General features: G+C 48.9%; 1 protein-coding gene across 5 annotated transcripts in view; it reads right to left on the bottom strand.

Annotated features, from left to right (window-relative positions):
- The window catches only part of PDE4B (phosphodiesterase 4B), a 198,522-nt gene that overhangs the window by 24,261 nt on the left and 157,730 nt on the right, over nucleotides 1-16,531 (bottom strand). For 3 of the 5 annotated variants that reach the window (XM_032697262.1, XM_032697263.1, XM_032697264.1), the window contains one exon: nucleotides 4,651-4,763. In XM_032697262.1, coding sequence (XP_032553153.1) covers nucleotides 4,651-4,763 — 113 coding nt within the window. Of the gene's footprint in view, nucleotides 1-156; nucleotides 184-2,212; nucleotides 2,410-4,650; nucleotides 4,764-16,531 lie in introns of those variants that run through there. The other 2 variants (XM_032697266.1, XM_032697267.1) reach the window with 2 other exon arrangements.

The following is a 16,531-nucleotide window of genomic DNA, read 5'->3' as shown; positions in this document are numbered from 1 at the left end:
CTGAGTGTCTCAGTGACAAACCCTGGCTTCCGCATCACTGTAGAAACGCAGTCCCCTGTCCTCTAGGACAAGGACATCCTCACCACGAATGAAACCCCATCAAACAGCACAAAGATGGAGATAACATTCCCATCCTCAGCCCTAAAGAGCTCCTACCTCCTGGAGCATCCCGCTGGTGTGGTGTCCCGCTCCGCCGCCCGCAGCTGGACGTGAACGAAACAGTTAACGGAGCGCCGACGTCAAAGCGGCACGACGTGCGCGGGGCTCTGCGGGGACCGGCTCTGCGGGACCGCAGGGAGCAGTGCCAGGGGCTGCTCCGGGAGCACAGCTCTCCCAGCTTTCCAGCCCCCGCTTCCGTACCGCCAGTGTCCCCGGGCGAGGGGAATACCGGCGTGCGGCCGGGGAACCGCGCGCGGAGCTCAGTGATTCATCCCGGCTTGTGAAAACAGGAGACGTGGAAGTCTCTTTGTTTCTCCGGCTGCTGCACCAGCGAACAGACCCCTCTTTGTGCAGCGCTCGGCTATTTTAAAGCTTATTAAACAAAGGAAGTTACAGCGAAAAGCAAGGGAAAGACTAAACAGCTCGGCACCACTTAAGGGAAACATCACGTAGGAAGGGGACGATATTGGGGGCTGACAGACTGGCAGGAGGGAGGAGGACGAGCGGGGACGTTGTGCAGCCCGGCACATACACCGCTGGCACTTGGCCCCGCGCCGCCCTCGACCTCCACCGCGGACCTCAGCAGTTTACATTAGTGCCCAGATGTTTATTTAGCTACTCTCTCCTGAAAGCGAGGTGCGGCCCTTGCTCCTCTTTTCTGACCGAAATGCCCTTAGAAACACAAGCAAAATGAAGTCAGTTCTGTTTATCTTAGTGGCTTCTGGCTCACGAGCTACCAAGATACAAGCATGGAGCCCCGTTGTGATGCTGCTCCGACCTGCTGGCTGGACACAGCCCTCGGTGGCAAGATTTGAGTTGTGCTATCCAGCACTTGGGAGTAACAGAGATGTCTTTAAAGACAAAATAAGATAATTTAAGGATTTACTCTGCAGTGGGTGTAGCTGCACGAACAGCCTGGGAAGAGAAGTGGGTTTTTGAAGTCGGAGAGCACACAGCAGGAACTCTCATTACACCATCTCTGTCCACCTAAACTTTGAATATTCCCACAGACCACAAATGACATTATCTGGACTTGATGGACTGCAAAAAGCTCTAAATGAGACTGATCTAATTTAAGGAGGTGGAAAGGTGCTGCTTAGCACCTTTTGGGTGTATCCTGCACAGACAGGGAGGTAGCTCCTGAGAATCAATATATTTACTTCATCCCTCAATTTTATCACATTATGGCTCCATAAAAATTTGGAGCTGGCAAGACCGGCACTTCATCTGGGAAAGATACTTGTTCCTTCTTATGAATCAGGGGATGCACTGAGCACATCCTCCCTCAGATCCCAAATGCTATATTAGGGAACAGAGCTGACCAGGTCCTGCATTTCTGTCTGCAGGACAAGTGAGGCTGGGGACAGCTGCCCAATGCCAAACACAACGTTACAGGGTGGCCACCAAGAGAGAAAATACCCCCTTCCTCATCATCAGGATCTTGAGTCACAAACCCTTCTGAGAAATAGCAGTTGCTTGAGCTGGGAGCTGGAGAGGGTGATAAATGCAGGAATAAAAGAATATATATGTTACAATAACGTAAATAAGTGTGGTCTGCTTCCTCAGGCAGCACTGAGTGCCTGCAGAGCTTCTTATAGGTAATTTTGTTTCACTGCAAAGCTGCAGGGCCATATCAGCTCACAGTAAACGATCAGTATAGCGTTAGGAAAATAAATTCCCTTCATGTCAGCTGCAACCAGGTAATTTTGGAAGCAATTTTTTTTTCTCTACTTTAGAAAGGTAAGGGCACTGTGCACAGTCAGTCCTGCAGCTGGAGCCACGAGGGCTTGGGCTGGTTTGCAGATCAAGCACTGCTCGGATAATGCGTCAGGACTCAGGAACACTGACAGCACTCCAGGGCACAGAGTTCCCTCTTTGCCAGTTTTCTGTCGGATTCCAGCTCGTGGGACTGCAGGTCCCGCTGTGCAAGCGGCAGTGCTCCCTCTGCTCGCACTGATGTCAGCGCAATCGGCTCGTTAGCTCACTGGAAGATTGGCTGCTCATTTCCTCACTCCTCCTGTCATTAACTCACAGCTTAAAAAAGTATACGCACATGTTTTAACCGCTGCTTTCCGAAACCCATCAGCTCAAAGCCAGGATGCCGTCCTGCATGGCGCTTCCCCCCAGCCACCGATTCCTTTCTTGTGCAGGGCTTCTGAGAATCACCCTGCGAACACGTATGCTGAGATCCTCCCTCTCTCTCTGCTGTTGTTGCAACTCTGGATTTTCTAAACTACGTCTGTCAGGAAGGAGACAGGAAATTCGAGTCACACTTGCAACAGCTGTGCCATGCCTACTATCAGTCTCAAATGACGTAGTTTGGCTTGGGTGGCGCAGGGCCAGGAACTGGTGAGAGCGGAGGTCAGGAAGATAGGTCACTGTTTATACTGCTCCTGCACTTGGGAGCATGCCGAGGCTATTTGCTTTCTTCCTATCTATACTGTTTCTCCTTCCGTTTTTCTTTAATAATGTGGAGCCCAAGCATCCTGTTTTCAAAACATCTGACTGTTTTGCTATTTACCGGTGACAAATTGAAATGCCTTTGAGTGAAGCTGGCAGTGGGATACTTGGCATAGGGAAAGACCCGCCTGATGGAGGACAGTTGCAGCCTTCTCATGAAGATGCAGGTTTCCAACCTTGCACTGTCAGACTGTCAGACTGCAGAGTCTGCCACCAAACCCCAAAAACCACAAACCCCCCAAATTATGGGGGGTTGAAACGAGATGATCTTTGTGGTCCCTTCCAACCCAAACCATACTATGAATTGTGTCAATATTTACTGCTGCTGAGGAAAGGGAAGCAAGGTGTGAGGCCATTTTATGCTTCTCTTTCACAGATGAAAACTGTGAAACTGGAAGTTGACCAAAAAGTGCAAACATTTCAGAAATGGGTTACGAAAGAACAAAGTTTCAGGAACCTTTAGCTTGAACTAGCTGTAAGTCATCTGCACACAGAGAGACCACAACTTTTAATTGCTACATAAGCAATTTAGTTAAATCTTTCACCTTCACAACTCCAGATTTGTCACTCAGCAAAAATAAGTAACCTCAAACTGAAGGGCATCAGTGTCCATACTGGAGGTGCAGCCTAAACCCTTCTCAACTTTCATCCAGCCTTCCTTCAACACAAACTCAAACAAAAAAATAATATTCCTTTCTTGAAAGCTCGACCTATAAAACTTTTACTGCTTCCTTTGCCCCTGTACATCGTGGTGATCACTACCAGAGGAGGAAGCTGAAACAACATGGGATTTATTTGCTTAACTATTTTCCAAAAACTCAGTTTATGATTCAGCATTTCTGATTTCAGTAATTTCCAATTAAGAAAAAAAGTAATAATAACATGGGGTTCGTGCAGAACTGGGTTTAAAATCACGGCAGTTGGGCAAAGACGTGGAGGTGGCTGGCATAAACCGCATCCTGAATCCCGCAGCCAGAGTGGGATCGGGTTGGGAATGTGACCGCTTTAGCGGATAACGCGGGGCTGGAACCGCTGTCTTGGATCCTTGGAAGAGGCAGGCACAGGGCTGGGAGCTGCCAGCCCGTCCCGCGGGTGTGCCGGCTCTGCTGGCAGCCCCGGGCAGCGACGGGGAGGCGGCCGGGCCCCGGGGCAGGGAGAGCAGTCTGCCTGCGGCGGCTGCCCCACGAGGGACAGGCGGGCTCGGGGAGATGCGGGAGCGAAGCTGGGCTGATGTGGGGGAGTCCAGATCCAGCGGGGAGCGGGGCTGGAACACCAGCTCCCAGAAGTTGCACACAGGCGCTCAGACCTTGCGTTTTGCTTTCCTCCCTCTCTGCTGCTTCTCAGGATACTCCTGGGACTCTGCTCTCCTCCTGACTTTAAACACACTTCAGCACTTTACTCCTCACAAAAAAACTCACAACTCCCCTTTCGCTCACATTAGAAACCCCGAAAGAGCTGCTGCCCTCAGAGATCATTCCTTGTGCACCATCCTTCCCTTCGCACCCTCAACATGTCCTGCCAAGTGATGCCGAGCCAGCCCAGCGCATTAAAAACCAAATTAAAACGCTACCGAAAGCCAAAACAGCCATAAAATCCCAGACCACAATGTTGACAGTTCGCCGTTATTACGGACAGACAACAATGAAGTTAATTGACTTTTGGAGTGGTAAGCTGGTTTGCACAGTGTTCCTGGTCATGTCGGCTCCAAGGGACCAGCGATAACTGAAACCTCTTTAATTCTCAGAAATGAGCCTGCGGCAGCGATCACTCTACTCTCTCCACGCCACCCCGTACTGCCCTCCCCATGCCACCCCGGACCGCTCTCCCCTCACCGCCCCGGATCGCTCTCTCCACACCGCCCGCTGCAAGTTTTTCCTGGCCGTGCCTCCACGCGCCCCCTTTCCCAACACTAACTTGGAGTTGCCGTCCTGGACAGACGCGCAGACTGGTTGGGCATCGGGCTGCCGTGCCCCGCATCGCATCCCTGTCCTGCATGCCCACTGCGCATCCCCGTCCCGCATATGGGCTCACCTTGTTGGATGCCATCTCGCTGACGGAGCGGTAGGTCTGGATGGTCTCCAGCTGATCCAGGCACCAGTCGAGCTCCTCCAGCGTCTCCATGGCCAGCTTCTGGTAGGGCTCCTCTGCGAAGAGGCACACGGACATGTATTCGGGTTGGCGCTGCGGCCGCCTGTCCATGGCGGGGCCGCCCGAGCCGCCGCCAGCGCCGCCGGAGGTGCCGCTCCGCTCCCTCATCACGCGGCCGCCGCTGCGCTGTCCCGGCCGCCGGCAGCGAGTCCCCGCCCGCCGCTGGCACCGGCCCGGCCCCGGCCCCGGCCCCCGCCCCGGCCCGCCCCGGCCCTGCCCCCGCGGCACGGGGGGAACCGCGCACCCCCCGGGCAGGGCCGGGCAGGGCTCGGGGAGCGTCAGTCCCGGCCCCCCCGTCCCGGCTGCTACGGGGCTGGGGCCGCCCCCGCCGCTCCGCGCTGCCCGCGCCCGGGATGATGGTTCTGAGCCAGCCCCCCTCCCCGCCCGGCCGGGACCCGCAGCTGCCAGAGCCTGCACCCCAACAGCACTGAGCCTCAACGACAGCACTGCTCCCCAGGAGTCCTGCTCCTGAACAGCCCTGCTCCCCAACAACAGCCCCGAACCCCAACAGTCCTGCTCCTGAACAGCTCTGCTCTCCAACAGTCTTGCTCTCCAATAAGTCCGGCTTCCCAACAGCCCTGCACCTCAATAGTCCTGCTCCCTAACCCTGCCTGATTCTGCTCTCCATCAGCCCTGCTTCCCAATCCCAACTAGTCCCATTCCCCAACCTCTCCAGCCCTGCCTGGTCCCACTCCCCAGTCCCAGCAGCCCTGCTTCCCAACCCTGCCCGGCCCTGTTCCCTGTCAGCGCTGGCTCCCCAGCTCTGCTGGCCTTGTTCCCTCCCAGCTTTGCCCATCAGCCCCACACCCTACTGGTCCCACTTTCTGCTGTGCTCCCCAGCAGGCCCCGCACCCTGACCCTACTCCTGCTCCCTGCTCCCACCGAGCTGTGCTCCCTGACCCTGCCAGCAGGACAACACGCTCCCGAGCGGCTCTCGGCGTAAAAGTTAAGGTTTACATAAGCGGATACAGTGAATCATAAAATCTCCCCATGAATGTAACTGCTTCTCATAATGCTGGTGACATATGCTTACCCCATAAATCTGTCAAAGTTAATGGATTCAGCATTTCTAATGGCACTGGCTGAGCAGGTAACAGTGACATCAGAGGTCAGAATTGTTAAGATACACACTCAGTGAAGGATCTGCTCTATAGCACACACACTGTAGCTCCAGACATGTGCACCCCTGCCTTCCCTACCAAACCCTCGTGTTACTGGGAGAAGGAATCACACTTTGTGCTGGTATCTGCCTTCCTAAGGACACATCCCCTCCATCATTCACCATAAAGCAATGGACATCACTGGGTAGAGACTATATATTAAATATTGAAAATAAATGCTGCCAAAGGATAATTCAGCAATAAACTTGGCACAGACATGTTTTAAAGGTTCTGTAAATCCAAATCTTTTTAGCACTGAAAGTTAATGGGTTTTTTTTCTGTGCTCACAGAGCTCCAAACACGACAAGTCATCTCATTCCTGCATACTTCTGTGCTGCATGTATTAAAAAGCAAGTGGAAATGGCCAAAACACACAGAACTCGGTGTGTTTTCTTTTCTAACAGGTATATTTTCTATCAGCTACTTTATCATGTAAATTAGTTGACCTGGAAGGACTCAAATTCCTTGTTACAGAAAATGTTTAGATCGATAAAACTAAACAGGCTACATCATGAGTTTGGGAATAGGAAAAAAAAACATCTCCTCAGACAAACTATAGACCATATGTTTAAATACTGAACCATACTGTGTTATCTTCCTGTGTTCTCCTGCTCTGAGACTCCTCAGGAAGAAGAACCACAGCATTTGTGCGTTCCTGAGGAGGAGAAGAAACAGGTTCACAGAGACTGTGGCACAAGACCCTAATATTAGTCTTTTGGGGGATTTCCAGCCTTGCCAAGGGCTGTGGTTGCAGTACCCACTGCCCTTGTCACTTTGCTTCAAATCTTCACCTCCAAAAGAACCATCAGGACAAAGCAAGACCAGGAATAATAATTTACACTTGATATTGAAGGATCTGTGCTCCCCAGAGCTGACAAACGGTTCAGAGATTCCCTTACTTTTTAATATGAGTTTTTTGTAATAAAAGAAAAAAAAAACAACCAAGGAAAGCTATTACATACTAAGGAGATCAATATGAATTAGGAAACTTCGAGGCTTAGGTATAGAGCAAGAGGGTTTGACTCTAAACACTTTGTATATGTTTTTGGCTTTCGGAAGATGAAACAAATATAGAGTGAATACTGTATACATTTGCAATGTTTTTCAGAATTTTTAGCAGAGTGTATCAGGACACTTGTGCAGAAGGACCCTCCTTCCTTCTGTTTCTGCCTTTCTGCTTCATTCCAGTGAGGCTCCTGTGAACAGTGGGGGTCCCTTGAGGCTGCAGCCTGGTTTAGTAATGTAAAACATGAGCATTATCATTTGCCTGGGCCTTTTCTTCAAAAACATTTAGAGGCCAATAGATTAACGATTTAAATGCAGACAAAAACTTCCACTTAAAATATCTCATTTCAATAGCAAAGTCACACTAAAGTGAGAACAAACAGTTGTTACGAAATATCATTTTAAGGGGAAAAAAGGGTGAGTTCTGCTGCTGTCCCAGTCTAGAAGTGGATTTCCACATAAAAGCAGAGTGAACATTTTATTTCAGAACTTGCTTTTTTTTCTGACACTGGCCAGCCTGCCCACAGCTCCCTCTGGGTCTTGGGACCCAGCAGAAATGCACCACCTGCATCCCTGGGTAGCCCTTCTTAGGTGTCTTTTGGTTTCGACTTATCCAAATATTTATTTATTTTCACTCATTTTCTTGAGCAAACAAGACCGGTGAAATGGTGCTCTGAAGATGTGCAAGTGCCTTCCAGCCTCTCCTCCCTCCCTGCCCTCCGTGGTCATCAGTCAGTCATTTCTAAACCTGCTGCTGATTTTGGCTCCAGTTGCTTGGTCAGTAAGTACGTCACAGATACCACATTCCCACCCATTTCAAGAAATTAGACAAGCAGGCAGAAGAAGAGACACTATCCTCCTTGACAGCAGGAAGAGAGCCCAAGTTCACTCCTTCTTAGAAACTCTGTAACTGTCCCCCAAAGTCACCAAGTGACGCAGTTTGAGACAATCAACCCGGAAACCCAAACCCCAATTCTTATCAAGCCAGCCCTCCCTGGCTAGTGCAGCTCCACTAACTCTCTGTTAACTTGTTGTGACTGTTTACAAATAAACCGTGAAAGCACACACTAGGATTCCACTCATAAGGCTAAGCAGTAGATGCTTTTTCCAAAACAGGACGTAAAATTAAAATACGTATTCCAAATCCCTGGGAAATGTAGTAAGATACACAGCTACCCAAAAATAACAGGCAGGTATAAGGCTAGTTAGAAGTTGTTCTTCTGCAAATGTAAAAATTTTGTGTGGAAATGATCTTAAAAGGGAATAATGAATATTTTCTAGCTTTCTTAATATTTCATATTCATGGATATCATAAAATTGTTTGGGTTGGAAGGTACTTTAAAGCTCATCTTGTTCCAACTCCCTGCCATGGGCAGGGACACCTTCCAGTAGACCAGGTTGCTCCAAGCCCTGTCCAACCTTGCTAAGAATTCCTTCCCACTATCCCATCTAACACTGCCCTCTGGCAGTGGGAAGCCATTCCCCCTTGTACTGTCCCTCCAGGCCCTTGTCCAAAGTCCCTCTCCAGCTCTCTTGGAGCCCATTTAGGCACTCGAAGGGACTCTAAGGTCTCCCTGGATCCTTCTCTTCTCCAGGCTGAACACTCCCAGCTCTCCCAGCCTGGCTCCAGAGAAGAGGACAAAGATGAAATGCCCTGGGATTCTCTCACCGAGTGGCATCTGTGTTGCTACAGTGATTCACATAAACAGTAAACAGAAGTTTAGATGCTACATGACATGTTCTTTCCCTGAATCCAATGTGAGCATCACACTGACATCAGCAGTGCAACGGCCTCTGCCAGAAACACTCCTAAACCTTCTTCACTCAGACTTTGATAACCTTCCTGGTACAGCTGAGGCACACGGTCACTCACAGAAACAGTCCTGCAATTTCTGGATATGGTCTCCTGGAATCCTACATGATGCCTCTTCAAGTGTATCATGTTTCAGTTTATATTTGGGTGTTGCATAACCAAGCCCTAACCCCTAAAGTTATAACCGTTGTTTTGTCATTTTTTTCTAGGGCCTTACCATGAAATCATTTCTGAGACAGAATAGGGAACTAAGTAATGAAAGGAGGTAGTTTCAGTTTTTAAATGGTGTTTGTGCAGGCCTTTTGATCATGGTGGCAATCTAGCAGGAACTGAGATGACATTTCATCACAAGACCTGACTTTCTGCCAGTCCCTCTGAGGACAGACTGGCTGATCCTTCAGAAGCAGCACACCATTTCATGTTCTCCACTGGCACTTGGAACACTCTGATGTACTGAAATGCGACTCAGTTATGTGCCAGTATTTTGCAACAACTGCATTTTTGGTATTTTTTGCCATCTATTTCTTTTTCAGCTCTGTAAGGTGATGGAAGACACAGTATCTCTCACTAGAGAAGTGACTTAGCAGACCGTTTTTAGAAGCTTTTTCTCATTTACTGACTTGTCCGTTCTCTCATTTTTCTCTCACAATCATTTAGGTTGTAAAAGCCTTTAAGATCATTGAGTCCAACCCTTCTCCCAGCACTCCCAAGGCCATCATTAATCCATGTCCCTAAGTGCCACATACACATGGCTTTTAAATCCCTGAAGGGATGGGGACTCCACCACCTCCCTGGGCAGCTGTGCCAGGGCTGGACAACCCTTTCCATGAAGAAATTCCTCCTGATGTCCAACCTGAACCTCCCCTGGCACAGCTTAAGGCCATTTTCTCTTGTCCTGTCCCTTGTTCCCTGGGAGCAGAGCCCAACCCCTACTTGGTTCCACCCTCCTGTCAGGGAGTTGGAGAGAGCAAGAAGGTCCCCCCTGAGCCTCCTTTTCTCCAGGCTGAGCCCCCCCAGCTCCCTCAGCCACTCGTGGTGCTCCAGACCCTTTCCCAGCTCTGTTCCCTTCTCTGGATATGCTCCAGCCCCCCAGTGTCTTTCTTATTGTGAGGGGCCCAACACTGAGCCCAGGATTTGAGGAGTGGCCTCATCATTGCTCAGTAAAAATAGAAAGAGTGAGAGCTGTTAATAAAAATGAACTTGAGGCTTTTTCTTCTTGAATATTGGGAAAGTGAAAGGAATTGGAGATCATTCTCTTTTCTGGGAGTAGTTCAGTACAAGAGCAAACACACACTTCATCAGGAGGCTCATGAAGTGTTGCAGATGAGAAGGGGGGTTAATATGACAAACTCTTGCCCAACACTCTCCCACCAACCCTGTCTGTGCCATCCTTCTCCCAGCTCAGAGCTGGCCAGGAAATCTCTGAGCACGAGGGCAGTGTTATCTGCAGCTGCAGCCTGGTTCCTCTCTTATCCCACAAACCACCGTCCCCATCCGGTGACCAAATGCCACATGGCCACGTGGCAGCACGGTGAGATGGTGGGGCAGACTCCAGCCCCCAAGCTGTGGGAGGGAATGATGGCTTTGCCCTCAACTGATACAGGAGCTGACCCAAGTTAGGAAATGTTTTGAAACTAGATCCAAATGCCCAAATTTAAAGTGGAGTTTGTTTTCTCTCTCCTGATTCCCTTATGATTGTCTCTTGCCATCCCAGTCCCTTTAAGTAAAGACTTTAAGACGTGCCATGTCTTGCTTCTGGCAGAAAGTATAAAGGCTAAAAAGTTTTAAAAGCTTTAAGAGTTGTCAAAATACCACATCCCAAACAGGTAAGTTAAAAAAACTGGAGAGGAGTTGCAATTCTTTTTGCTCAACAGAATACTGCAAGTGACAAAATATGTAAGCTTTCCATGATCTAGAGGTTATTTTTCCCAAGAGGATTCAATATTGGGGACAGATTGTCCAATTTGGTGGATGAGAAATGTTGAATACAAATATTTGCCAATATCTTTACAAACGCAGCTCTTCTCAATTCTTAAAGATCAAATTATGGACTGACTGTGCTGGTAAAAGACTTAATTTCTAATTCTGCAAAGAAAAGGAACAGTTACTTCTAATGGATCACAACTTTCCTTGTAAACCTTAGGCACGTGGAGTTGAAGACTTAAAAATACCTCTAACAGTCTCTGTCAAAAAGGGCTGATGAAAAATTCCAAGAGAAACTTTTACAAGGAAGACTAAAAGGAAGGCACTGCAGCTTCCAGCAGTGTTCCAAACTTTAGCAGTGTTCCAAACTTTAGCACAGTATATCCATGCTATTCCACATGCACAGCCACTTGTTTAAAACCTGAAGCAGATTAACACTCATAAGAAACAAAAGATGAAAATATAAGTATTACAGGAGAAAATGCTTCCTATCTCTCACTAGTGCCAGGGAATTAGGTCAATAATGAGCAGATTTGGTGACGGAGCTCCATCACCACTCTTAGGAGAGCTGGGGCTTTTGGGGTCCTTATGTCCTTGTATGGGAACATGTAAATGTTTATCCTGATGCATGAAACCACTTATAGGCACTGAAAACTATGCTTTAGGAAATGTCTAGCAAGAAGCTCCCACACTCCCAAGTGGAAAATACATTAAGAGTGCAATTTTAAAATGTACCTAATTCTCAGGTGAAACCAGAAGACTCAGCATTAAGGACTATAGAGGACTAAGCCCAGAATTAGCATTTATCAGAAGACCTGAAGACAACCCATTTCTAATGATAATATATTTATTCTAGATTATCATAACTGTTGTCGTTATTAGAGAAAAAAGATTGAGAAGGCAGATTCTCTAGTTAATCATGGGAATGGCAGATTATTATTTGGTGAGTGGATAGATATTATTAATGTTACTGAAGGCTTCATTTATGTTTCTTACTCCTTGACTACTCCTGACTAGAGCTCCTGTCTAAGGAGGGTGGCAGAAGCCCTCTCTGTGGGAGCCTCACATCCCAGCTTATCCATCAGTTGAACCCACCTGTGCTTCAGCTGAGACTTGAACTTAAATCCTGATGAAGGTTAGAGGACAGAAAAAGAAAGGAGAAAGAAGGAGAAGAGATGGGGAAGGAGAAGGAGAAGAAATGGTGGTCTGCATGATTTAACAAGGCACCCATGTGGTCCTGACTTAGATAAAAGGACCACAGATCCAGATGGCCAAAGGTGCTCCCTGCCTTTCAACAACAGAAAATGGCTATTTTAACCTCAGAAGGCAAGATTCATTATAACTAATATTGCCCTGCAATAATTATCAGCCAGTGTGTAGCATCACTCCAAAACCCAGGAGCATGTTCAGTAAAACAGGTTTATCAACACAGGACATGCCACAACTTGATAGAATAGGGCCTTGTGCAGGCTGTCAGCCATTTACCCTTTGCCTTCCCTAATGGATCTGCGGTTGCTTACAGATCGTGTGGACATGTTTACATATTTATCCTTGACAATGCCAAGGGAATAACTGACACCAAGTGATTTATTTGTTTCATGTATCCTGTTAGTGCATTCATGACTACCCGTGAGCAGAGAGCTACTTCCTTGAGTTAAACCATTGTTCTAACAGATCCAGCAAAGAGATCTGAGAAAATTGTTCTATAGATAGGTTTGAAAATGCACAAGAAACAAAGTCGAAGGCACAGAGCACAACTGCCAGGATTCACTTAAAATCTGTAATGAAAAGGTCTAAGTCTGATAGTACCAACTCACAAACTACAAGCACTGAAAAAACCCTGTATCCTGTAATTACAGGTTTCTTTTATAGATCTCCTGTGAATCTTCCAATATTCAGGGAGTCTATGGAACAGATTTCCAATTTCTTTTTCAAGCACAAAAGCTACACATGCACCTAAAACAAGGTGTTATTTGAAAGCAAGATGTGTGCAGCAGAACCACCCAATGCCACACATGCCGGCAATGCTGCCAGAGCCCGAACATGTTCCCTCTTGTAGGTCTGCGGACACTTGCGCACTCCCAGTCCGCTGGACCGCGGGGCTGGAATTAGGAGTAATCTAAAATCATGGGAACACCAGAGCATTTAGATGCACTTCCCCTCCTCCCCACCACTTCATTGTGTGCAATGAAACTAATTATATCTTTTGCAAAGATAAGTGCAGATGTGCTAAGAAAGGCACAAAGCCCCAGCACCCACAGAACAGGTGGAGCCAGTCCGTTCTTGAGCAATTCCCGAACAAATGGACGAGCCTGCCCTTCTCCCCTTGCCCCATCGTATTTTTGGGACTCTGGTCCAACCAGTAACTCTAGCTGCCCCCTCTCACATTTCTCACACCTGCAGCTTTCATCTGGCCTGCAGGGGAGGTAGGAGTAAGAGCAAAGGGGTCTTGTTGGGTGCCCGGCACAGTGGGCACAGGGAGAGCTGGGGAGCGGGGCTGGCGGGAGCCAGAGCGTGGCAGGAGACAGGCTGGCTGCAGCCGGAATGGGCACGGGCACTGCATGCAAATGAACAGGCAGCTGGCTCAAAGTAACACTTTGAACAAAAAAAATACTTTAGAAACCTAGAGTTTTTTTGTTACCCAGCGCTGATACATGAGATGTGGTCAGAAAGGCCTGCGAATGAAATCCCTGTAGAGGGAGGTGACAGGATTAACTGGCAAAGCCACTGGTAGGGGTACGCTGAGGAGGTGGCACTGGAGAAGATCCAGCTGTGGGGAAACGCGGACAAAATCCTAATAGGGGCTGAAAAGCAGCAGAAACAATGAAGCCTGTATTCAGGCTGCATTCAGAGATGACAGAGGAAGATAGAGACAAAAAACTGAAGTGAAAGCTTTCTACTGCTAATTGCGAAAAATGCCAGGAAATGAGTGAGATGGTGCTGCCAGGAATGTGTGAGACTGAAATCGGTGATGAGAGTGTTTGACAGGCGCTACAGCCTTTGGCAAAATACGGCCAAGATTTGGTGGGCATTTTTAATTTCTGCTTTTATTTTCAAAACAAGGAGCAGGAGAAATAAACTCTTGTGTTGCACCGCTGAGAAGCCTGGCATTCTAAGTTCCCTAATTAAAGACAGGTCCTTTCTGGGACACACCATTTCAGCTGCCCAGAAAGGCTGCTGGGAAAACTTAGTCCCAAGTAAAATGGCTCCAAAACTACTGAAGACGTCAAGGCAGTGATTAAGCCAGCACTTGCCAAGAACACCGAGGACACATCCAGGTTCAAACTGGAAGACTCTGGGGAGAAAGCAGAGATGCCTTACCAAGTGAAGGCACAGGGACTATGGAAAGCAGGATGAAAGGGAGAAAGGAAAACCTCCTGTCTGCAGGGAATGACACAAAACCAAAGGACTTCACGCCGTCCCAAGAAGGAAGAAAGCACAGCTCATGCCTCTGCCGAGGCAGAGGCTGCTTGTGACGGGAGGAATGCCTGCAGCGTGACTCGGCTGCGACGTGAAGAGCGGCAGACGTCTGCGAGTCACCCCACTGCCATAGTAGCAGTGATGTTTCTGAGTCAACACCAACCAGCCCCAAGCCAGCTGCAGTGTAACCTGAGCACCCCCAATTGCAGCCTGGAGAAATGTCACTGCGGTGGGGGGGCCCATTGCAGCTATCTTTAGCCATCTCAAAGTTAATCACCTAAGCTCCCCGCACAGTCAGTGGAAAGTGGCTGGGACCTCCAAGGGGTGATCCTGGTCTATTCTCAGCACACTGCTGTGACGGGCTGAATTACCCCCTGGAGGTGCCTGTCACTCTCCACTAACTGTAGAAGGCACCTCTCTACCCTAGTCACAGGAACTGGCTGGTAGGGACCTCCAGAGGTCACATGCTCTCCCACCCTCTGCAGGATGATCTCCAGCTAATCATCAGCACCACCAGTGCTCAAGTAGCTGTAGGGCACTGTTAGATACCCCACACCCTCCCTGTCATCAGCCACCAACTGGACACGCAACCTTCATCAACATCCTTGGAGCCTGGTGGTCCAGCAATATCCAGCCCTGTCAACAGCCCGTCTGTCTGGCAATGCCACTTCACTGCCATGTGGGAATGCTGAGAGAAATGGTGCCAAAGTGCTCACTGCAGCAGGTACACCCACCCACAGCTGATCATGTCCCCACAGCCAGGCCATCCCCACAGCCCTTGGAGGAGGAGGTCGGAGTTTTCAGGCCCAATTTGCCCTTGGAAAATCTGCGTCTACCATTCCTAATTGACTTTCTTGTCCTCTCTGTGTTTGGAAACAGACTCAAGTGGACACCCCCAGTGACCTCTCCAGTGATGAGAAGAGTCTGAGTAGTCCATAGTTCCCCAGATTCCTTTCACCTTTCTCAAAGATGGACCTTTTTCCTGTTGACACAGATCTTCCCAAGCACCACAATTTTCCTGAATGACACACATTGACCTTACAGTCACATGACGCAGCTCTTCCAGGCTGAATCTTGTCTAGTGCTATAGACTTGAACACATCCACCTCCTCTAGGCTGCCCCTAACCCGCTGCTCTCTCATTGCCCTCCATCCCTCTCCTTCCCAAGCAGGCTGGAGGGTCACCAGGGCCTGGGTGAGGACTCAGTGAAGACTGAGACAAAAAAGACACTGAGTACTTCGGCCTTTCATGTATGACTTGTCACAAGGCTGTTTCATCCACAGATCAACACTTTTACTGATGTTTCTTTCCCTACTCCATACCCATGTTGGAGTCCTCTCACTAGTCACAGCTCCATCAGCCCCTGGTCAGTCCAACTCACTCCACATGCCCAAACACTCTCCCATGCCTCCCTTGCTCCCAGTCTTTCTCACTCTTTGCCTGATCTTTTTTGCACTTCAACTCGCTAAGAAGCTCCTCACTTCACCAAGTTGGCTTCTGCTGAAATTCCTGATCTTCCTGCACAACAGGATAGTTTGCTCCCGAGCTCGCAATTTGTTTTCTTCAAAAAGCAGCCATCACTTAAGATTGGTCTATAATTTTTAGGTGGTTGAAGTGGGGTGAAATTAATCTTATGACAATGACAGAGTCTTGAGACCAAGCAGTAACGGAAGCCCTCAGCAGCAGATGAGTTTGTGCAGAGCCCTGGTGCTGGCCAGTTTGCCCCCTCCCAGTTTGCTTTCATCCCAGTTCCTGTAACACACCCCAAGGTGAGCGGTAGGAGATCAGTCATGGGGGCCCAGCCACTGTTTTGAAGCAAAAATGAAGCATTTCAAGGAAGCTCATACCAAGAGGTCAGCCTGGAGCATGAGCCAAGCCCTGATGAAGCCAGTTAAGGCAGAACTGGACAAACCTGCAGAAGTCCTGATTGTACCCACCAGCACAGGTTGGGGCGAATCACCACCCAGGTCATGAGAATCAGGTCACCAAGGACTGCCATGGGCTGGCAACTCACTGAGCAGCCCACTGACTGTTACCAGGAACCAGGCAATTGCTCAGCAATTAGTGCAGGGCAGGGTGATTGTGGTTGATTACCGCCAGAGCTGGACAAGGCGCTCATTTTTGCCAGGCTTTGTGGGAATGGCTGCGGCTGCCCACAGGCAGCACTTCCCAGCACAGTCAGGCTTCCAAGGGCAGCGGTCAGTGTTCCCTGGTATCAGGAGTGCCAACAGCACAGCTCCTTCTATGAGAGGATAGTGACATGGGATGCTCCATCTAGGAGAGGAGTATGACATGGCAGAGGCAACCAACAGTCAGATGTCCACCTGGGATAACCCCAGCTAAGCACTACCCCCACAGACACCTTAAAAACAGACTGAAAAAGAGCAAAGAAAACAGAGAGATGATGCTACTCAAGTATTGCCTTGCAAAGAACTGGATTTCC

Source organism: Chiroxiphia lanceolata, chromosome 9 (assembly GCF_009829145.1).
Source record: "Chiroxiphia lanceolata isolate bChiLan1 chromosome 9, bChiLan1.pri, whole genome shotgun sequence".
Classification (NCBI taxonomy): domain Eukaryota; kingdom Metazoa; phylum Chordata; class Aves; order Passeriformes; family Pipridae; genus Chiroxiphia; species Chiroxiphia lanceolata.
This window is presented reverse-complemented; position numbering and strand designations above follow the sequence as displayed.